The 22,973-nt window shown below is 39.9% G+C and overlaps 1 protein-coding gene across 1 annotated transcript in view; it reads left to right on the top strand.

Moving 5' to 3' along the window:
* The first annotated feature begins 2,163 nt into the window (after positions 1 to 2,163).
* LOC121448002 (phosphatidylinositol 3-kinase regulatory subunit gamma) overlaps positions 2,164 to 22,973 on the top strand; it is a 74,513-nt gene continuing 53,703 nt past the window's right edge. The window contains exons 1-2 of the mRNA XM_041651530.1: positions 2,164 to 2,618; positions 2,853 to 2,962. Coding sequence (XP_041507464.1) covers positions 2,857 to 2,962 — 106 coding nt within the window. The 5' untranslated portion in view covers positions 2,164 to 2,618; positions 2,853 to 2,856. The remainder of the gene's footprint in view (positions 2,619 to 2,852; positions 2,963 to 22,973) is intronic.

Here is a 22,973-nt window from a genome sequence, read left to right as displayed (position 1 = left end):
TTGGGAATGCACACGGACACCTGTGAACAAAATACACCAACTTGCCCTTCACCGACTGTTCTGCCTTTTGAGTTATCAAATGTGAGTACTTTTGGCACTCAGATATGGTGAAGCAGAGGCTGCTGGGAAGTCAGCCACAAATTAGGGTTGATCTTCTAACATCTTCTACCTGAAGGAGCAGTTCAGGAGATTAAAATTAATGAGCCCTGCCCCAGAGCTGCTCTAGCTTTTGAAATACATTTCAGCTGGCAAGATAGAAGTAAGCATCTTGAGGATTCTTCTCCAGTGATTTTGAAATTTGTTTCCTTTAAAACTTAACCCTGTCTGTATTTTCTGGATTCTTTACCTCCTTACTTTGTATCTAGTCTGTACACATTTTGATTTTGACTGTTTCTTGGGCCTTTCTCAATGCAGGACTTCTTTTTGTTGTTGTTTTTTTGGAGACAGTTTCACTATGTAGCCCTGGCTGTCCTGGAACTAGCTCTGTAGATCAGGCTGGCCTCACACTCAGAGATCCACCTACCTCTGTCTCCAGAGTGCTGGAACGAAAGGCGTGAGTCACCAAGGCTGGCCTAACTCAAAACACTTTAAAGACAAACAGAACCACCTCAGGAGAATGAAACGTGGTGACTCTTCCAGAGGCTAATCAATACACAGAGCTACTCAGGGTAGGTTTTGCTAGGGCTTAAATCAGGTTGTCAACTCAAACACAATGGGCTTTGTTACTCCGGTGTAAAGAGGAAACTGCAGTTTTTGGCCTCTTCAGACTGTATTGTAGAGCAGGACGGCAATTCCAGGCACAGGTTAGCTATTCAGCGTTCCCCGGCAAGTTAATTAGCTATTTCTGCAAAGCACGGAAATGTTCAGCATTTTTATATTGAAGTTGGTCTCGGAGCTTTAAGCCTGGAGGGAGGGTACTGCATGTGTTGTAAGGGGTCTGTCAGGAAAATAGGAGTAGCAGTTTTTTGGCAAGAGAGTCCAACACCTGTGATTTATCGCAGAAATCACAAACTCACTGTAATTCCAGAAAAAAATTAGGAGTACTAGAACTGGAGGACTTGCTGAGATGCAGTTACTTGAGCGTTGAGTTACTCTGGGTTCAAAAGTCCTTCAGTGGGAAGCAGAGTAGGGGCAAAATGACTCTCCAAGAAAGGCCCAAGGTTCAGAAACCCCGCAGGGAGTTGCGGGGAGCGGGGGCGATGGGCACCTTGTCTGGACAGGTACTATCATGCAAGTGGGCATGGCGACCTTTGCTGTATCTGACGATTGAACACAGAAGTCGGGGCGGGCGAACGCAGCAAGGTGAAGAGGTTTGGTGAGGAGGAACTCTGAGACTTTCAATGGAGCTGAAGAGTGTGCGCCCAGCCAAGTGACAGCACGCCCCGCTCCCACCGCTCCCCTCCCCCGCGGCCAGTCTCCAGGCAGAAGAGCCTAGCGTCAGCCCGTCCTTCCCCCCTCATCACTAGTCCGGGCGGACCGAGCCACAGCGGGAGCCCCGCCAGTCTCTGGGTAGCTCGAGCCCCCGAGCGTTCGCCCAGCCTGTCAGTAACCGCCGTTTGCGCCTTCATTCTTTCTCCACAACCCCACCTCTTCCTCCTCTTTTCCCCTTCTGCCTTTGTCCCGCTTAGTAACTGAGGTCCGACCAATCGCCGCCTTACCGGCCGGCGCCGGCTTCCTTCTGATTGGCCCGCTCGGGGAGCGCAGCCGTCTCCGCTCCTCAGCTGGAGCAGGGCAGACAAAAGACGCAGGCTCGGGCTCCGGCAACCGCGAGCAGCCAATCACCGTCCGCCCCCCTTCTCCGGGCCGAGCTCGCGTGCGCCCGGCTCTGGCTCCTGGCGAGCGGCCAGCGCCCGGGCTGTACCATTCGGAGGGAGGCGGGGGGGAGAGACAAAGGTCGACTAAAGAGGAGCGCCTGACACGGGGACGGGGAGAGGGCAGAGTCGGAGTGGAGGGCTGTAGACGTCATTGCTTCCCGAGCACTTGAAAATCGTCGCATGTCAAGATGGTACGGCATGGAGAGGACAGTCGTGCCGCCGACCGTTCCCCCTGCCCCGCGCGGTTGGGTGGCGCCCAGCGGGGGTGGGGAGGGAGGGCGGGGGAGGAGGTCCCCTCCGCGCAGTTAAAATGAAACTCGAGTGGTTGGAGCCCCAGCAGAGCGTGAAGGGAGCCGGCGCTGACTGGGTTACCTCTGCTACCCGCGCACAGCCGAGCTCACAACCGAGCTCCCTGGACTCTCCGGCGGGTCGTCATCCCGAAGCTGCAGGAGCTTGGGTTCCCAACCTGAGGCGAGCAGAGCCCGAGTCCTAGTCCCAGAGGGAATCGCTCTCTGCAGACCAGTGGGACCCCGAAACTTGAACGCAGCCCCCCCACCCCCTTTCAAGCCTTTGTCACTTCCCCAGCTTTCTCCCAACGCGTTCTTTTTTTCCCTCCTCTCCCATTCTCTCTCCTCCGAAGGACACAAAAGTGGCTTCCGCTGAAAGATTAGGAGGCGGTAGGGAGCTTTTCCCTTTGGAGAGCGATTATCGAGGAAGGATTTTTCGGGGAGCGGCTTTTTTTTTTTTTTTTTTTTTTAAACACCGCTGCTCTCTGCTTTTCGAGCCTCTCTGTAACCCTCTGAGGTAAAACCCCGTAGCTTGAAAGTTCGGGGCATTTTCTTGGGTGCTTGTAGGAGGAGAGAGGGGGAGGACCTTGTCCTCGTCCCAGTAGTTGACTGGACTTGTACTGGCCGTTAGAAACCCCGAAGTACATTTCCGTTTGGAACTTTATCAAATATATATATTTAGATTTTAAAATATCAGATAAAAGATATATATATGCTTTCTATATATTTCCTGACGACCTGCCCCTGACAGCGCGATGTACAATACGGTGTGGAGTATGGACCGCGATGACGCAGACTGGAGGGAGGTGATGATGCCCTATTCGACAGAACTGATATTTTATATTGAAATGGATCCTCCAGGTATTTGGGAGCAAACTTTTTATTTCTTTGGACGGGTCTGATTTGTGCTTAACAAAACCCTGGTGATGGTTTCAGGCCAGAAGTGTTCCTGGGTGCGCCAGGTTTGAGATGAGGGGCAGATTGCTGTTAAAACCGCAGTAAAACTGCTTCGGTTTATACCTTTAAAGTTTGCAGTTAGGACCCTGATCCCATTGTCCCGTGAAGGTGGGGGTGGGGGGACTGGATGGGGTGGGGGAGAGGAAAGATCCGTTTTTGGTTTTGCCTTTGCATGTCATTCAGGGTTTAGACTGCCCTCCACTTTTTTTTTAATAATTCAAAATTTCTACCTGCAAGGGATGTTTTATAATCCATTCATGAAGACAGTCTTTCCCTTTGTGGGAACTCCTTAAAGCTTATACTTTAATGCAGTGGTCTGGTTTGGTTCGTTGTGTTTTACCTTGGGCAACTTCAGAAACGGAGTTGCCTTTGTGATTATTCATTTTAAGACTCCGTGTTTCTCTCACAGAAACCAAATGCTGGTTAGTGATTTTCAGGGACTGGGTGGTTTTATTCATTCATGGCCTTAGTCTGAGGTTCTTTTCCGTCTGTGCATATAGGTCTGCATGCAGTGATTTGTTACTCCTTAATTAATTTATGGTGATTTAACTTAATTTTGGTGTCAGAATTGATATAATTTTGACTCTTAAAAATAAAGAACAAATTCTCTTTCCTGTGAATGGGATATATACAGATATGTGACAGGTTTCTGTACGTGTACATGTGAAATGCATATATAAATATATTTTATTTGAGAGCTTTGTCTGAGGCCATTAGAGTTATTTTGTGTCTCTGATAGGGAAGGAAAAAGAAAGGGAAATGAAAAGTTGTTTTTGTTCTTTAAAGTGTGCCTCATTTTAGGTTATTATAGCTGTCAGATACTCAAACCTTCTTTGCAGTTACTGACAGTGCTTTATGTAATGATTTTGAATAAGCAGGGGGCCTTTGTGATTCCTTGTGTTTACTGAGGATGAATTCGTTGTTTTTTTTAAAAATGGGTTATAGTTAAGCCTACAGAATAATGTGTTTGTCATTAGGGAACCTTGCTTATTATAAGACTTTGTATTTTTGGAAACGTTTGAAAAGAATGGAGTCTGTGCAAGTATAATGAAGTATAAATGTCTCGTAGAAGGTATGTAGTAATTATTTCTTGTGTCCTTGTGAATGGAGAATTACCTTCTTTAAAAATTAGTGATAGGGTTAAATGGTGCCTTAAAAACTAATATGAATACTGAACCACCCTTCTTTGGAAAGTCTAAATTATCACTAAGAATTTTTCTCTTTTCCTTTGTTTTAGAACTGTCTTGTTTTACTTTTGTAATTGTTGTTGTAATCCACATGCAGCTCTTCAGTGTTTTGTAAAGTTTCTAAGATTTACCACCCATCTATTGTGTGTGTTTTCCCCTTTGTTTCCCCCAATGGTTAAGCATTGCTTCTGTCAGATACATTTGTCATTCATATGTTCAGAAATCCAGCATACCACTGGGATCTCTCCTGTAGAGAGTAAATAATGGCATATATCTGTGTTTATAAGGATTATACATACACATTGCCTTAGGATCATGCTGGATCATATAGTATCTTGTCTTCCATACATACAAAGGAAATTTGTTGGGTGGGGGAGTTGAACAGGGAGGAGGGTAGAAAATTAAGAAGGCACTAATGATTGAAAACTTTTAATCTTATTGAACAATATTGGCCAAGTTGAGTTGAATATGTGTTTTTATTTATTTTTGAGATCGACTCACACAGTATAGCTTAGGCTAGCCTGTAACTCTGTGTGGTCGAGGCTATTCTCTTAAACTTGCATGCCTTCTATCTCATCCTCTGAAGTGCTGAGATTACAGGCATGTGCCACTGTGTTTGGCACAGAAATTATTTTTCAAAAAGCTGACTATTAAAATTATGCAAAGATGTGGGTTTTAATATGGTTGTATAGAAAATTCTGACCCAAACTTTATTTTTTAACGTAGTAAACTTTTGAATTTTAAGATGTCTATCCTTGGATGAAATCTGTATACTAAATATTCAGATCACTGAAAATATGTTTATATTATTATCTTTTGTTTTGCATCCTTACTAAAGAATATGATTATTCCTAATAATATTTTAAAAGAAACTACTTTTAAATATGTTGAAACATTGACTATAAAGTGAATTTTTTTTTTTTTTTTGAGATGACTGGCATGGAACTAACAGAAATCCATCTGCCTCTGCCTCTGCCTCCCTAGTACTGGATTAAAGGGGTGAGCCATCACACCTGGTCTAAAGTGGGAAAAAATATATATGTATTTGTGTTTCTGTGTGTGTGTATATGAATAAAACTTTTTTTGCATGTGCATTCCATTTTCTCTTTAATTTTTTTTGTGTGTGCCAGATCATATTTTATTTAAATTATTAGGAAAAAACCTGGCAGTGCTATCACACACCTTTCATCCCAGCACTTGTGAGGCAGAGGCAGTCAGGTCTCTTGAGTTCAAGACCAGTCTGGTCTACAGAGTGAGTTCCAAAACATCCAGGAGGCTACACAAAGAAACCCTATCTCGAAAAACAAAAACAACACAGACAAACAAACACCAGCTCAATAAGACATCTTTTTTTTCAAAACTGAGATACAATAATATTTACTTTTTTTTTTTTTTTTTTAGAATTTAACATGTTTTGACTGTATTCAATCTCCCACCAACTCCTCCCAGTTCCAACCCCTTTTCTTACCTGTATAACTTCATATCCTTTTTGAATATTTCTTAATGGAATGAATGTAAATGCCAACTCTGTTTTATGTGATGAGTTAGGGTTTAGAATATGTATTAAACTATGAGTAAATTTTCTATGAAATAATTGACAGAATGTGTCTTTTTCCTAGCCTGCCACTGTAAAGAAATTCCTTCCTTCCTCCCTCCCTCCCTCCCTTCCCCTCTCCCTCTCTCCCTCTCTCTCTCCCTCCCTCCCTCCTTCCCTTCTTCCTTTCTTCCTGGAATGGGTGAAAGCTTACTGGTTTCCGATTTCTGTTCTGTCTAGTCTATAGTGTTTTTTGTGTGTGTTCTGCCTGGGTATATGTCTGTGGACCACATGCATGCCTGGTACCCTCTGAGGCCAGAAGAGGACATTGGATTCCCTGGAACTGGAGATACAGTTATGAGCCATGATGTGGGTGCTAGGAATTGAACCCTGGTCCTCTGGATGAGCAAAAAGGTTCTTAACTGATGGGCTGTCTCTCTACTCCCCAGTCTAGAGTTTTATTCTTAAAATATCAAGTGATGATTTGCCTACAATGATACAATGATAAATCTTCTAATTTACTTAAAAATCTTCTGTTGGCACTGGGTGGCAGTGGTGCAGGACTTTAATCCCAGTGCTCAGGAGGCAGAGGCAGGTGGATTTCTGAGTTCCAAGCCAAGCCTGGTCTACAGAAGGAGTTCTAAGACAGCCTGGGCTACATAGAGAAAGCTAATCTAGAAAAAACAAACAAAACCTTCAATTGCTTCTTTCGCCTGTATAAAAACAAAAGCACCAGATTGCTTACCCTTGTATATAAATCTAACTATTTTTGCCTCCTAATTTTCTAGTCCATTTTTCTTCTGGAGTCCATCATAGCTTCTATAGATTTTGTTTTGCTGTTGCTTTAATGTATGATTTTTGTCTTCCAGTCACTTAATGGTCATTTGTCAAAAGTTTATATATGTTTCAGACTCACATCAGATGCTTTTTTTTTTTTTATCCCCATAACGTATATTCCCTATTGCCCTTTGCTGGAAGATATCCTTCCTTTGTCATTTCTTTTACAGTACTTCTTAGATGGAATTTCTTTCTCATGCTTTATGATAATCTTTCTTTATAATGCTTTATGATATCACTGCATTAACCTATGTATATTTTGATCTGTAGAATTATCTTCCTACTTGGTTGGAAGCTTCTTAGCTTGTTTTGGGTCTTGGGAGTAGAAGACAATTAATGTATGTTGAACTAATAAGATAACTAAGGAGGACTGTTTCTTCCTAGATTTATATGTTTTTGCTTCAGGTCCTTGATCACTTCATTCTTTGCCTATTGCAACATCCTAACTTTTGAGTTAGTATATTTATTAGGGCCCTTAATTGAAATATTATGAATATTTTTGTGTATTTTTAGGTTGATTTTAGTCTGAACTATAAGTGTAGAAGTTTTTTACCTGTTACTGCATTAAAAACTCTTTGTGTGGTGGTGGCATACCCCTTCAATCCCAACACTCGGGAAGCAGACGCAGTTGGAGCTTCGTGAGTTTGAGGCCAGCCTGGTCTACACAGAGAGATATCTAGGACAGCCAGATCTACACTGAGAAACCCTATCAAAAAAAAAAAAAGAATTTAAATAGGAGCTTAATATCTTTTTGAAAAATTAATTTGTTGGTTGATTGATTGATGGATGTGTATATGTGTATGTGTGGGAGCAGAAGTGCCATGGTGCACCTGTAGCAATTAGAGGACAATTTACAAGAGTTGGTTTTCCTAGAACAGTGAGTATACAACAAAACTTACTCACTGAGCCATCTTCGTGGCCTGGTTTTGATATTTTAATGTTCCTGTATTTTCTGGCAGCTCTGTAGAGATAGTGTTTACATGAAATGTAAGACTACCTTCGAAATGGTAAGCTTAGGGTTAGAAATATAGTTCAGTTGTTAGAGTGCTTATCTGGTTTATAAGAGACCCTGGGTTTGATCCCTGACATAAGGTAAACTTAATGTGGTGATGTAGGTCTGTAATTCCAGGTAGAGGCAGGATGAGGTTGTCAGGAATATCATAGCTACACAGAGAGCTGAGACTAGCATGTGATATGACATCTATCTCCAAAAAAGAGAAAAAATAGTATCAAGAGTTAGGGTTGTGGGCTGGGCTGGCAAGATGGCTCAGCAGGTAGAAGTTCTTGCTGACAGTGTCCAGCCTGATAGCCTGGGTTTGATCCTCAGGATCCACATAGTAGGAAGAGAAAAGTTCCATAGGTTGTCTCTGACTTCTGCTTGTGCACTGTGGCAAATGTGTCCACATATACATGTGGGGACACATAAACTAAATAAGTAAATAAATGTAAAAACAGAAAAGAATTAAGCTCGTTGTGGTGGTGCATACTATTATTCCCAGCATTTGGGAGTTAGAAAGAGGAGGACCTTTGTGTTCAAGGCCAGTATAAGCTATGTAGGGAGTTCCAGGACAGTCAGGGGTACATAGAAATGTTGTAAAAGGCCGCTTGTTTGTTCCTGGCAGCTCAGCCCTGAAATAATCACTCAGAAACCATATTATTTGCAATACTGTTTGGCCAATAGCTTAAGTGTATTTCTGGCTAACTCTTATATCTTAATTTAACCCATCTCCATTCATCTACATAATTGTCACGTGACTGTGGCTTACCAGATAAAATTTCGTCTTATGTCTGTCTCTGGCGGGGCTACATGGTGTCTCTAAACTCTGCCTTCCTTCTCCCACCATTCAGTTTAGTTTTCCCTGCCTTGTTTGACTCTGCCCTATCAACAGGCCAAGGCAGTTTCTTTATTAACAAATGGTATTCAGAACTTACAGAGGAGAATCCCATATCATAGTAAGACCCTTTCTCAAAAACAAAACACATAAAATTGTGGCACACACAGAATAAGAAAACAAAATATAACCAATAAGTATCTTGCTTATTCCTGAGGTAAATATGTGTATTGGGGGTTACTAGCCAAGCAGTTGTATGACTAGGCTCTCAGAGAGCCTCATCTTTGATATAAGAGCTATCGTAGGATTGAACTATACATGATTGATCTGGAATCATTAACAACGTTTATAGATAGAGCTCAGATAAAGCCTGAGATTGGTGGCACATACCTTGTAATCTAGGCAGGAGGATCCAGAGTTCAAGACCATCTTGGGTTACTTATCTAGACCTTCAATACTTGAATTTTGACATTAATTTTTTAAAAAATTTATGTTTTATGTGTATGATTTCAGCCAGCGTGTATATCTATACCATGTACATGCCCAATACTCAAGAGGCCAGTAAAGTGCATTAGATCTTCTGGAACCCAGGAATTAGACAGATTTAAGCCATCATGTGGGTGCTGGGAATTGAACTCAGGTCTTCTGCAAGAGTAGTCATTGCCGGCTGGAGAAATGGCTCAGCGGTTAAGAGCACTGACTGCTCTTCCTGAGGACCCGGGTTCAATTCCCAGCACCCACATGGCAGCTCACAACTGTCTGAAGATCCAGTTCCAGGGGATCTGACACCTTCACACCAATGCACATAAAATAAAGTTAAATAAACCATAAAAAATTAAAAAAAAAAAAAGAGTAGTCATTGCTGAGGCATCTCTCCAGCCCAAACGTTATTTGACTGTAGAAAATGTAATGAATGATTCCTTTTCTAAATTGACAGAACTTTTAAGATTCTAGATCTTTTTGTTGTCACCAAGATAAATTTTTGAAAATTATATCTAGAGTAGCAACATTTTTTCAATAGATAATGATTTTTTTTACACTTATATGTTTGTGTGTTTTTTTTGTGTGTGAACATGTAGGCATCTGTGGTGCTCATGTTGTAGGCAGAGAACTCAATCCTAGGAGTTGGTCCTCTCCTTTTACCCAGGTTGTCAGCCTCAGTGGACAGTGCCTTACTTACCCACTGAGTCAGCTCGCTGACCTGATAGTTAATATTACTTGGGAAAATACAAATATAGTAATGCCTAGAAAAGCAGTTCATGCTGCAGATATGACTCAGGCGAACACTTGCTGAGCATGTGCGATTTTCTTCATTTGTTTTCCCAATCTTTTCCTCTCAAAGTTCTCAGTTTCTTGTGTCTCAGTATTTTGATTCTTAAAAATTATTGAGGGCACCAAAGAACATCTGTTTAAATAGATCATGCTTTTGCTGTTTAAGAGTCTATTTAGCATAGGCTAGACTTAACTCACTATGTACTCCAGACTGTCTTTAAACTCATGGTAATCTTACTGCCTTAACTTCCTTCGTACTGGGATTAGAGGCATATACCACTGTTTTTAAATTAGCTGTTCTCAACCTGTGGGTCATGACTCCTTTTTCTTTGGGGTCGCAAAAAAGATAATCTGCATATCAGATACATACATTTTGATTTATAACGGTAGCAAAATTACAGTTATAGGCTAGCAATGAAGTAGTTTTATGGTTTGGGGGTGAAACTATATTAGGGTCGCAGCACGAGGAAGGTTGAGAACCAACCACTGCTTTAATGAATTACATTTACTGTTGTGGAATAAAACTAAATGTAAGAAATACTTAATTCAAGCCAGATGTGGTGCATGCACCTGAAATCTGAGTGGTGGTGGAGGCAGGAAGATCAGGAATTTGAGAGTATCCTCAGCTACAAAAGAGTTTGAGAGCAGCCTGGGCTACATGAGACCCCATCTCTAAAAACAGAAAAAGAAAAGTATTAATTCAAATAGTAATATGATATGCTTTTTGGACTCCTTTGAGGGGAGTCCACCATCCAGTTCCCAAATGGATCACTTTTTTTTTTTTTGAGACAGGGTTTTTCAGTAGCTAAAGAGCCAGTCCTGGAACTACCTCTGTAGACCAGGCTGGCCTCAAACTCACAGAGATCCTCCACCTCTGCCTCCTGAGTGCTGGGATTAAAGATGTGTGCCACCACCACCCAGAGTCTTATTCTTATTTATAAAACATCTAGCCTTAGCTTGGTTTGTTTCTTGCCCTTTTTTCTATATTATCGTGTCTACTCTTTGTGTTTTTTCCATTCTCTTCTTTAAATCTTACTCTTTATTCTGTGGATTGATGGGTGGCTGGATGGCCTCTGATGTCCTCCTCCTCTTCAGGCTACTCCAGAACCCCTCCTCCCAGTTTTCTCCTTCCATTTATTCTCTCTGCCTACAAGTACCACCTTATCCTTTCTCCTGACTCACTATTGGCCGTTTAGATCTTTATTATACCATCAGGTGGTCAAGATAGACAAAGTATCACAGCTTCACGGAATTAAAAAATACAACATAAACTTTAAAAGTAACATACCTTAAAATAATATTCCCAAGAAATTCATTTAAAAATAAAAATATAACATATTAACAATTTAAAATAAAAAACTCATCTAAAAACAACAAAAATTAGTAAGAAAAATGATGCTATTCTGTGTTTTTGCATGCTTTTAACATGTAGCTTTATAGCCATATAGCTGCATGGTTGCTCTTGCTGTTGGTCCATTGAGGTACCATTTATCATAGCCTATGGAAAATTTTACAGATATGAGGGTGGGAATGAAGAAGACAGTCAGGCAGAGGAGGCTCATGCTTTCAGGAGGCAGAAGCAAGCACATCTCTGATTTCCAGGCCAGTCTGATCTACAGAGTGAGTTTCAGGTTAGCCAGGGCTACGCCAAGAAACCCTGTCCCGAAAAAACAAATCAAAAGTTGTATTTATTTGTTTGGGGTGTGTATGTGTCAGAGCACAGTTTATGGGAGAGCGTTTGATCCTACCATTTGGGTCCTAGGAATTGATCTCAGGTCTTCAAGCTTACTTTTTTTAAAAAAATATTTATTTATTTATTATGTATACAATATTCTGTCTGTGTGTATGCCCGAAGGTCAGAAGAGGGCACCAGACCCCATTACAGATGGTTGTGAGCCACCATGTGGTTGCCGGGAATTGAACTCAGGACCTTTGGAAGAGCAGGCAGTGCTCTTAACCTCTGAGCCATCTCTCTAGCCCCAAGCTTACTTTAAGGACCTTTAATCTGCTGAGCCACCACACTGGCCTCCTTTTGTTTATTTGCTTTTTTGAGAGGTTTTCTTGATGTAGACAGAGCTGGCTTTGAATTTACAGCCAGCTTTTTGCCTGATCCTAAATGCTGAGATTATAAGCATGAGCCCCAATGCCTGGCTTCTTCTTCCTTTTTAATTTGTTTGAGACAAAGTTTCATGTATGCCGTAATGGTTTTAAATCTGACACATACCTGAGGATGACCCCAGATCTTCTTTGCTCCATTTGTTTTTTGAGAGGGGGATTTTGTAAGTTCTTTTTATTGAACTATATATTTTTCTCTGCCCCCCTCTTTCCTCCCCCCTCCCATTCTACCCTCTTCAGTGATCCCCACGCTCCCAATTTACTCAGAAGATCTTGTCTTTTTCTACTTCCCATGTAGATTAGATCCATGCCATGCTGGGAATTTGATCCAGGTTCTCTGGAAGAGCAGCACTGCTTTAACAATTGAACCGTCTCTCCAGCCCCTGATTATGCACTTTTTTGTTGTTGTTGTTGTTTTCGAGACAGGGTTTCTCCGTAGCTTTTTTGGTTCCTGTCCTGGAACTAGCTCTTCTAGACCAGGCTGGCCTCGAACTCACAAAGGTCCGCCTGCCTCTTCCTCCCGAGTGCTGGGATTAAAGGCGTGCGCCACCACCTCCCGGCTTGCACATTTGTAAGTTTATGTAAAGTAAGAAGATCATCTCTTCTCATAAAAGAGGCAGCAGTAGTTAAGTTCAACCCAAGTCATGCCATTGTGCATGGACCACACCAGCGTGTAATCTACCCTGTGATCTGGTGTTGAAGAGAAACAATACAGCCAAAGTCAAGTACCATCTACTGTTATCTAGCATTGGGTGACCAGAGCACATAGCCATGTAATCTTGAATTGTACTAATTTTTAAAATTTTTTAAAATTATTATTGTTGTTGTTGAGACAGGCTTGGTGACAGGCACCTTGACCCATTGACTGTACATAATCCTGGCTTTCTTGGAACACTGTGTAGACCAGGCTGTCCTCAAATTCACAGTAATCTGCCTGCCTCTGTTTCCCAAGTGTTGGAATTAAAGGCGTGTGTTCACCACTCCCAGCTAAAAATTTTATTTTTAACTTATGATAAATCTGTCATCACTCAAAATTCATACATTGTTTTTATTGAAACAAATTGCTTTTGAGTCTGTTCTTTTTGTCTTATATTAGTTTTATTTCGTGTATGTGTTCATACATGTAGAGCCCAAAGGACAGCTTTCAGGAGTTGGTTCTTTTCTGCCGTGTGGGTTCTGGGAATGAGATCCAAGTCATCTGGCCCGGTGGCGGGCAACTTGACCACTGAGCCATTTCTCTGTCCCTAGAGTTTGTTTCTGTATTTGACTTTTTTTTTTCAGAAAGGGTTTTGCTAATAGTCCTAGTTGGACTAGAGCTTGTTACAAAGCCTAGGTTGTCCTAAACTCACTGAGATTTGCTTATACCCGCCTCCTAAATGCTAGCATAGAGGCTTGTACCACAATGCCAGTCTGTATTAGATTTTTTTGAATTTCAGTTTTATAGTGGGTATAATTTACTAATAAGCATTTTTTCTGCTATTGGATTATGTTTCTTAAAAATAGTAACTTTTCAGGGGCAGGTTGCACAGCTGATTCAAAATGGCGTAAGAACCAAAAATCTATCTTTCCATGTAACAGGCTTTAACGGTTTGTTTATTTTAGCAGCTTAACAGTTTCAGTACCAAAAAAAAAAAAAAACTCATATTTTGTTCAGTTCATATACTGCTCAAATCTTCCATGCTTGAGATTGGCTTAACCAAGTTTAAACCAATCAAGTTTAGTAAAATGGTTTCAGTGATTCTAGAAAAACTCATACACAGCTTCTACAAGAAGACAGACATCTGCTTCTCTGGCTCAGTTTCCAGAGAGGAGACTCCAGAAACCTTTCCCAGACTTCTCTCTTGTCCTTTTGCCCAGAGTCAGGCCATATGCTAGTTTCTGAGCCAAGCACTGTAGATTACCCTACACTAATTGTGTCTCTGAAAGTGGAATGGTGCTGTTTTCCCCTAAGGCATACTGTTGTAACCTGGAGGGATTCTGTTAGGAAGAGAAGGAGGAAATGGGTCTTGGTAAGCCATCAGTGGCTATGATTTGGAAAACCATAGCTTTCTTTAAGATTATTTGTCTTTGCACATAAAAAGTATTAGAAAGTTATTTGTTTCCCTTTTTTAGAACTAAAATTTGGTGATGGGAAACCCATTTTCACTTTCTAAGAGTTCACAAAGCCAGATAGTACATATTAAGAGGTAAATAAAAGGACTGCAGAGTGGATCAGTAAAGAAGGGCATTTGCTACCAAACTTGGTCTGAGTTTGGTCCCTGGGATTCACATAGTAGAGTTACTCTCCAGCTTCCACATTTGTGCTGTGGCCTTCGAACACAAATAGATGAATGAATTAAAGAACACAAATGTGTCCATGTGAAGACTAAAGTTTTTTTTCCCTGCTGCGCTTACAACAGTGTCTGGCAGTCAAACATTTATTAAAAATATCAATGAATTATAATACACAAAAGTAAGAGTTGGGGAGAGATGGCTCAGTGGGTAACATGTTAGCTGCACAAGCATGAGGACCTTGACTATGGGTCACCAACAACGCATGTGAAAAATGGCATGTCGATGCATGCCTGCACTCCCAGTACCTGGAGGGAGAGACAGGAGGGATGCTAGAGCTCATTGGCCAGCTTTAAAGGTGTGCACCACCACTTCCTGGTCTTTATGACTAACTAGTGGCTTAGCTCCACACTCTGATCTTTAGGCAAGCTCTGTTTGTTAGATCACAAACAAGATATCACCACATCACTTTAAAACTGACTTGTTTTTTTTTCTAGTTTCTTAGCTTTATATGAATTAATTAAATATTAAACAAAAACGATATATTTTTACTATTTTTTCTCTCTTAAAGTGTTATAATTCTGACCTCTGAAATTTAGTTGCTTAGTAGAGGTATATTTGGCCTTAGTTATTTTAAAAAGACTTACCATAAGTTATGATTATAAACAATTCAATATAAATCTAATTCGTACTCTAATTTACTTTAAAAGGTAACTTTAAGGGGCTGGAGAGATGGCTCAGATTGGCAGCTTTCCTGGAGGACCTTGGTTTGATTCTCAGCATCTACATGGTGGCTCACAACTATTGGTAACTCCAGTTCCAGGGGATCTGACACCTTCTTTTGACCTCCAAGAGCACTAGCCATGCACGTGCTACATAGGCATACATAGAGGAAAAACATTAATATACACAAAAATCTTTTAAAATTATTACAGTTTTTTTTTTGAGACAGGGTTTCTTTGTGTAGCCTTGGCTATCTTGAAACTTGCTATATAGAACAAGCTGCCCTCAAAGATCCATCTACATCTGCCTCCCAAGTGCTAGGGTTAAAAGTGTACACTATTATGCCAGGTCCTGTTTCTCTTTAATCCATGTATTTATCATTTTGCAACCAGTTAAACAGCGCTAAACATCTGCTGATGAGATCAGCAGTCTAACCCTAAATATATTTAGGGCCTTTCTTGATTTGAACCTCATTTGCCTATCTGACACATTTACCACACTTTCCACTTCACATATGTTTTAACAAAAGTTTAGGTACATTAACGCATGATGCACCGAAGCTGTTAATTCTCCATGATTTTGCCAGTAACACATACATTTCTCCTGCTGCTTATATAATTTTACTATGATCCAAAACATTTGATCCATCACTGTTTACTAATAGTATTGGAGACTCAGCAATTATTGAATCAGTCCATATCCTAATGGAATTTATAGCCTAATAATGAATAAAGAAGCTGAACTACTACTAATAAATACAAATAATTTAAATAGGTGGATAAGAAAGATAGGTAAAGTACAGCATGACAACCTGAGCTCAGTCCCGGAGACCCACACGTGTGCATCTGTGACTACATTATACAGCAGCACCTTTGTTTCTCTTACATTTAGCTGCATGTTTTGGCTTTTAGAAGCTATCTGCTTAATTTTAAAAGTGCCACTGGGTAATTTAGACTTGTGGGGCATTAATTAAGAACTTGGGGTTTAGTCTTTCTCCAAATAATGATAAACTGTAAGAACAGCTATTACATGTCTTACTGGGACTGCTCTGAGCTCTTCTTTGGTTCAGCAATGGAAATTTAGAGTTGTCAGATAAAATGCATGTTATGTGTTTCATACAATAAATATTTGGGACATACTATACTAAAAATCACTGTTTATTTGAAATTCAAGTTTAGATGGGCATTGTATATTTGTTAAATCTGAAAGTCCTAATTTAGGGAGAGGCTGCTGACAAGACCATGTTTTCTATACAGTGATGTGTGACTTAATGCAGTAGATACTGAATAGAAAATTCAAAAGATAGCTGCTGTTGGCTCCTGAGATTACAAGTATCCTCATTCACAGGAGGTAACGATTATGTTACATAGCATACCACAAAAAGCATGATCTTGACAGTAATTAGACCGTCTCTGTGTTTTAAAGATTACTTTTAAAATCTGGGTAGCTTTCTTTTTTTTTTTACAATAAGCAGAAGAAAAATTTATTTGTAATTGATATGAAGGTAAATTGACTATAAAATTTGAGTGCTTATCTTTTTTTTTACAATAAGCAGAAGAAAAAATTATTTGTAATTGATATGAAGGTATCTGGGTAGCTTTCTTGTCTACACAGTGGCTATTAGAACTATTTCAAGGGCTTGTTAAAACACATTATTGCTTGGATTTACCTTCAAAGTTTCTGTTTTAGGAGGTCTGGGGTTGAGTTCTAGGAATTTGTAACAAGTGCTTAGGTGAAACTGACTTTGCTAGTCACATACTGCATTGTTAGAATCACTGTTACGATATATCAAGCCTGTTCTTGGAGCCGGGGAACAGCTTCGTCCCACCTAAATTCCTTACCAATGTCGGGAAGGAACAAGGCATTCTGGAGAGATAATAACTATGTCCAGGAAAAAGAAAAAAGAAGACTGCTATTTTTTTGATATCTACTTTCCTTCCCTTTTACTAGCTTCTTGATTTTTAAAAGTCATTCCCCCATACCTTTTTCAATCAGTATAAAATAGGTGGGGATGACCTAATCCATGGTCTAAAGGTGGCTTATGATCCACTCCTGATCAATAAGAGCAGTTGCTGGGTGATTAGCCTACCAGAGAATAAGGCAGTGATCTTTGTAGTATAATCAATGTCCTCATTAATGATCTGAAAAGGACAGAAGCCTTGTCTTCAGGGAACTCAGTCTCTAGTTAAGGAGACCTACACATTAATAACCACATATAGTACTTCCTCTTCTAACTACATGCAGTACTTCCTCTTCTAACTACATGCAGTACTTCCTCTTCTAACTACATGTAGTACTTCCTCTTCTAACTACATATAGTACTTCCTCTTCTAACTACATGTAGTACTTCCTCTTCTAACTACATGTAGTACTTCCTCTTCTAACTACATGTAGTACTTACTCTTCTAACTACATGTAGTACTTCCTCTTCTAATTACATGCAGTACTTCCTCTTCTAACTACAGTAGTACTTCCTCTTCTAACTACATGCAGTACTTCTTCTTATAACCTCGTGTAGTACTTCCTCTTATAACAAGATGTAGTAATTTAATTTCTCTTATAACTATGTGCAGTATTTCCGCTTAGAACTATGTGTAATACTTCCTCTTATAGCTCCTTCCCTTTCTTCTGGAAGTCATCACATGTACAGCTTCATTATATGGATATTGTATTAACTCTTTTACTTTTTAAAAAAAATTTTTCCAAGACAGGTTTTCTCTCTCCTAGACCAGGCTGGTCTCGAACTCTCAGAGATCTCCCTGCCTCTGTCTCCCGAGTGCTGGGATTGTAGCCATGCACCACCACTGCTTGGGTCTCCTTTACATTTTTAAAAAATTTATTATGTATACAGTGTTCTGTCTGCATGCATGACCTACACACCAGAAGAGGGCACCAGATCTCATTTTAGATGGTTGTGAACCACCATGTGGTTGGTGAGAATTGAACTGAGGATCTCTGAAAGAGCAGCTAGTGCTCTTAACCTCTGAGCCATCTCTCTAGCCCTTCTTTACATTTAAAATTACATTTTATGTATTTATTTATTTGTGTGTATGTGTGTGTCTGTAGTGTGTTTTGAGGGTTCAGCCTTGAGGGTGGTGGTATTTCCTAAAAGGGATTTTTACAGAAATCTGCATCTTGGTGATGATTCTATCACAGAAGGCAGACTGGAAAGAAAGATTCCATTTTTGTAAAACAAATAAAATACAAAGTATTTTACATCTTTAAATAGGATTGTATGAACACAGAGAACAATATAAAGTTACATTTTAGGTTATGTACTCACTCAGTGGGATGTAGCAAGGTAACAAACAACCTTTGTGTTGTTTATGGGAGGAGATAAAACAGTATGCAAATACGAAGTAAATATAGTTTGACAAGTAGAGATAAGTAATATAGAAAATGTAGTTACTGGCTAAGGGAGATGGAGGGCTGAGAAGGAATTGCTGTTTTATTTTGCGTAGTCAGAGAAGACCTCACTGATAGAGTTTAACCTTATTGTAAAATATATATGGACATATCTAAAAATGAATGTGCAATTTATTGATGTAAGTGAACAACCATGTAACCACTACCTTCATAAAGATGTTGAAGATAGCCAGTGTCTCAGAAGTCTCAGGCACTCCTATTTCCAATTATATCGTTCATCCTGGCAGAGGTAATTACTAACTTGGCTTTTTATAGTAATTACTCCTTGTTTTTCTTTATACTTATATCTCTAAATGATATGTATTATTTCTGTCTGCTTTTGTGTTTCTTATACATGGAATTTTGCAGAATATATTTTATTCTTTCTATTCAGTATAAAAGCAGTATCGATTATATTGTTTTCATGTAATGGTAGTTTCTTTTTGTTAGTATAAGGTATTTTGTTATATATTAGTTCATTTTTACTTTTTTTCTTGGACAGGGGCTCACTCTAGCCTTGGTTATCCTGAAACTCCCTATGTTTATCAGGCTGGCCTCAAACTAACAGAGATCTACCTGCTTCCACCTCCTGAGTTCTGGGACTAAAGGTGTGTGCCACCAAGCCATTCTTCTTCCTTGCAGTGTATAAAAAGTTCTTGTCATTTTTTTGATCCACATGCATCTAAAATAGTCTCATGTTTTAAATAATTTTACTTTATTTTTTTTTTTTTTTGAGATGGTTTCTTACTATAAAGTCAAGACTGGTTGCAGACTTGTGGTCTTCCTTCCCAGCCTCCTGAGTACTGAAGTTAGGGGCATGTGAGGGAAAAAATCATAGAAACCTTCATTTTAATCACGTCTGCAGAGCCCTTTTAACCAAGTGATGAAACATATTCAGAGGCTTCCGGGGATAGCATGTGGACATTTTTTGAGGATAGTTTATTCTACTACTCTCAATTTGAGAATAAAATTCCACGAACCCAAGCTGGACGTGGTAGTACACACCTTTAATCCCAGCATTTGGGATTAAAGTTCAGACTAAAGGCTGGCAGATCTCTGAGTTGGAGGCAAGTCTGGTCTATAGAGCAAGTGCCAGGACTACATAGAGAAGCCCCATCTTCAAACAAATAAACAAACAAACAAAAAATAGTTGGAAAAGAGAGTGAGATTGAAAAAAGAAGGGGTGGGCTGGAGAGATGGCTCAGTGGTTAAGAGCATTGCCTGCTCTTCCAAAGGTCCTGAGTTCAATTCCCAGCAACCATATGGTGGCTCATAACCATCTGTAAAGAGGTCTGGCGCCCTCTTCTGGCCTTCAGGCATACAGACAGACTATTGTATACATAATAAATAAATAAATATTTAAAAAAAAAAAGAAAAAAGAAGGGGTAAGGTTGGGTGTTGTGTGAAGTATAGGAGCCATGAGAGAGTTGTATGTTTGGATGAGCTATGGGTATTTTGGTATATTTAGGGTGAAAAGTGCCTGTGGAAGAGTACTGGAAAAATGAGCCTGGAGGAGTAGCCAGAGACAAGACTATGTAGGGCTATGTATGCTGTGTTGAGATTAGATGTTATCTTGTATGTATTAGGTAACTTTTAAAAGAGTCTGCTAAGCCAGGGTGGTTTGTTTTGAGACTCAGAATAAGCAGAGAAGTTAAGAAAATAACCAGGGAAAACCCGTGGATGCATTTTCAAACAGAAAAAGATCCTTACCAGTATAAAACCCAAGATGATTATGTGAAAGAAAGGTAGATCCTACTGTACTTCTCTGTAAGGTGGACTTTAATAAGACATGCTTAGTGAGCGGAGCAGAAGTCAGAGTAACAGACTGGAGTGAATATGAGGTGAGCAGATGGACAGGAAATTCAGATCACCTTTAGAAAACTTTTTTTTTTAGAAAGGAATTTCTTTTTCTTTTTAAGATTTATTTCATGTGTATGAGTGCTCTATCTGCATGTATGACTTTATGCCAGAAGAGAGCATCAGATCCCACTATAGATGGTTGTGAGCCACCAAGTGGTTGCTGGGAATTGAACTCAGGACCTCTGGAAGAGCAGTCAGCACTCTTAACCACTGTACCATCTCTCCAGCCTAGAAAACTTTTATGATGTAAACATTAAAGATAACCAGAGAGAGAATGGAGCTGAAGAATGGGTTTTTTTCGTGGATTTTTTTTTTCTGAGCAGGGTTCCTGTAGCTCAGGCTAGCTTTGTACTTGCTGTGTAGCCATGATGACGCTGAATTTAGGGTTCTCCAGCCTCCAACTCCTGATGTTTGGGATTACAAGCATGAACTACCATGCTTGGTTTATGTGATGCTGGTGTGCTGATGTCAGGGCTTTATGCATTCTAGGCAAGGACATTTCCTGTCCTGAGAAACAGATTTTAAAAAAATTAAAGTTGAACTTGTTTCATATTTTGATAGGCTTTATAGAGATAAAAATGGAAAGCAATGGGACTTTGTGACTATGGACAGGAGGTGCTGGATTTGAAGATGTGAAGGGATTATTAGCTTGGGGAAGGAAGAGAGAGAGAATCCTTTGCCTAACATTTAGAAGGCTGAGCTGTGCTTCCAGAAGAGTGCAGGGTGGATGACAAAGCAGGTGACATCAGAATCATTTCTTCTGCTAAAGGACTGTGTGAGAGGAAAAATAGAACATAGTTCTCACTTATCTGTGCTTTGGTTTTCATGGTTTCAGGTGCTTGTGGTCAACTGCAGTCTGATAGTATTAAATGAAAGATTCTAGAAACAGTTAATAAACTTTAATTGTGTGTTGTCCTGAGTAGTGTGATGAAAGCTCATGATGTCCTGTTCTGTCATGCATGGGGCGTGAATCCTCTCCTTTGTCAAGCACAGGCCTTGTTAGTCATTTAGTAACCATTTTGATTATTAGATCAACGGCTGGGATATCTTAGGACTTGTGCTCAGTTAACCCTTATATAGTAGCCTAATGCTGTAAGCGCAATCAGTGCCTCCTCACTTACGCCACTTTACCTATCATTTAGGCATTGTACATCATCTCACAGTATACTAAGATATTTCAAGAGGGACCACATTCATATAACCTTTATTACAGTATATTGTATTTTTTTGTATTTTCTTAATCTCTTATATTTTCTGTATAAGTTAAACTTTGTCATAGGAAAAATAGTGTCTATTAGAGTCAGGTGTTATCTATGATTTTAGGCATCCACTTAAAATCTTGGGACGTATCCCCCATGGATAAGAAGTGGTAAGCTTTAGATTAGAATGACCCTTGATCACTCTATGGGGTGGAAAAGGTCACTGCTTAGAGGCATATGGATAAATGATTACAGAATGGTAATCTCAGTTACCATTAGAAACTGTAAATTGGTAGTGGCATGAATTTTCAAGCTGTTATGATTTCCTTCAGAATTCAGAAGTTATGGCATAGTAATAGTAGAACAGGCTTCTGGGATTTCCTGCAGGGATGTGATAAAAGAGCAAGGAGCTGGCTAGATGCTGGCAAGGCAGTGTTGAGCATTGAGGGACATTTAAGGAGGTTTTACATTCATTTTGGCCATTAGCATTTTATTTGAAAGTTTATAGAAGTGTTTTTATGCAATAGGAAAGTAAAGGTATTAATTATTGTATAAAATGTTAGTAATGACCAATTGTAATATTTGAGAGATTCTTCAGATCAGAGTATTGGACATACTTATGTGCATATAAGCAGTCATTTCATAGGAATTATTAGTAATACTTTATTGGTGATGAAAATGAAGTGTAAGGACTGAAGACATGACTCAGTGGGCAAAACTCTTGCATGCAACAAGAGGTTTAGGGCAGGCGTCTTGCTCCACCTGTAATTCTATAGCCCTTGGAAGGCAGAGATGGGATTCCTGGACCAAGGTGTCTGTGTCATTATCAGAGATCTCTGGGTCCATTTGAAAGCCCCTGCCTCAATAAGTTGGAGACGCTGAAGAGATGGCTTCAGCGTTAAAAGTCCTTACTGACTGTTCTAGAGGACCCTGGCGTTGGATTTCCAGCACCTGTGTGGACACTAGCAACTGTCTGTAACTACAGTTCCTGGAGATCTGATGCTTTCTTCTGGACTCTACAGGCACCACATGCACATACTGGAAGGACCTACATGGAGCCTAAACACCAATAAATAAGAACAAAAATCAAAAAATGAAAAAAAAAACAGAAAAAATAAAGTAGAGCCGGGCAGTGGTGGTGCATGCCTTTAATCCTAGTACTCAGGAGGCAGACACAAGCAGATCTCTGTGAGTTCAAGGCCAGCTTGGTGTACAGAGAAAGTTCCAGGACAGACAGGGCTACACAAAGAAACCCTGTCTCAAAAAAACCCCAAAAGAAAAGAAATTGGAAATTTTTGGAGAAAACTTTGATGTTAGTCTTCATCCACATATATGCATGGCTCCTCATATATTCTTGCATACATTTGAACACATATACCACAGGCAGAGTCTCACTTTGTAGACCAGATTGGCCTCAAACTCAAGAAATTCATCTGCCCCAGCCTCTTGAGTGCTGGGGTTTAAGGTGTGTACCACCAAATACAGCTTGTCCTTGGTACTTTTATATTTGGAAGGGACACTTGAATATAAAACATTTTACATTAATTCATAGGATTTGATAAGAATGATGTACTCTGCTAATAATTAAAGTAGGGATTGCTGTTTGTGGATTTATGTTTTGAGGTGCCTATGATTACCATCTCCATAAGTTTTCTTTAAGAAGTAGTCACCATGGATGGT

The sequence above is a fragment of the Microtus oregoni genome, unplaced genomic scaffold (genome assembly GCF_018167655.1).
Source record: "Microtus oregoni isolate MIOR12 unplaced genomic scaffold, Mior012 000005F_ref0000423, whole genome shotgun sequence".
In the NCBI taxonomy this organism is placed as follows: domain Eukaryota; kingdom Metazoa; phylum Chordata; class Mammalia; order Rodentia; family Cricetidae; genus Microtus; species Microtus oregoni.
Note: the sequence above shows the minus strand (reverse complement) of the source record. Positions and strands in the feature narration are given on the sequence as shown.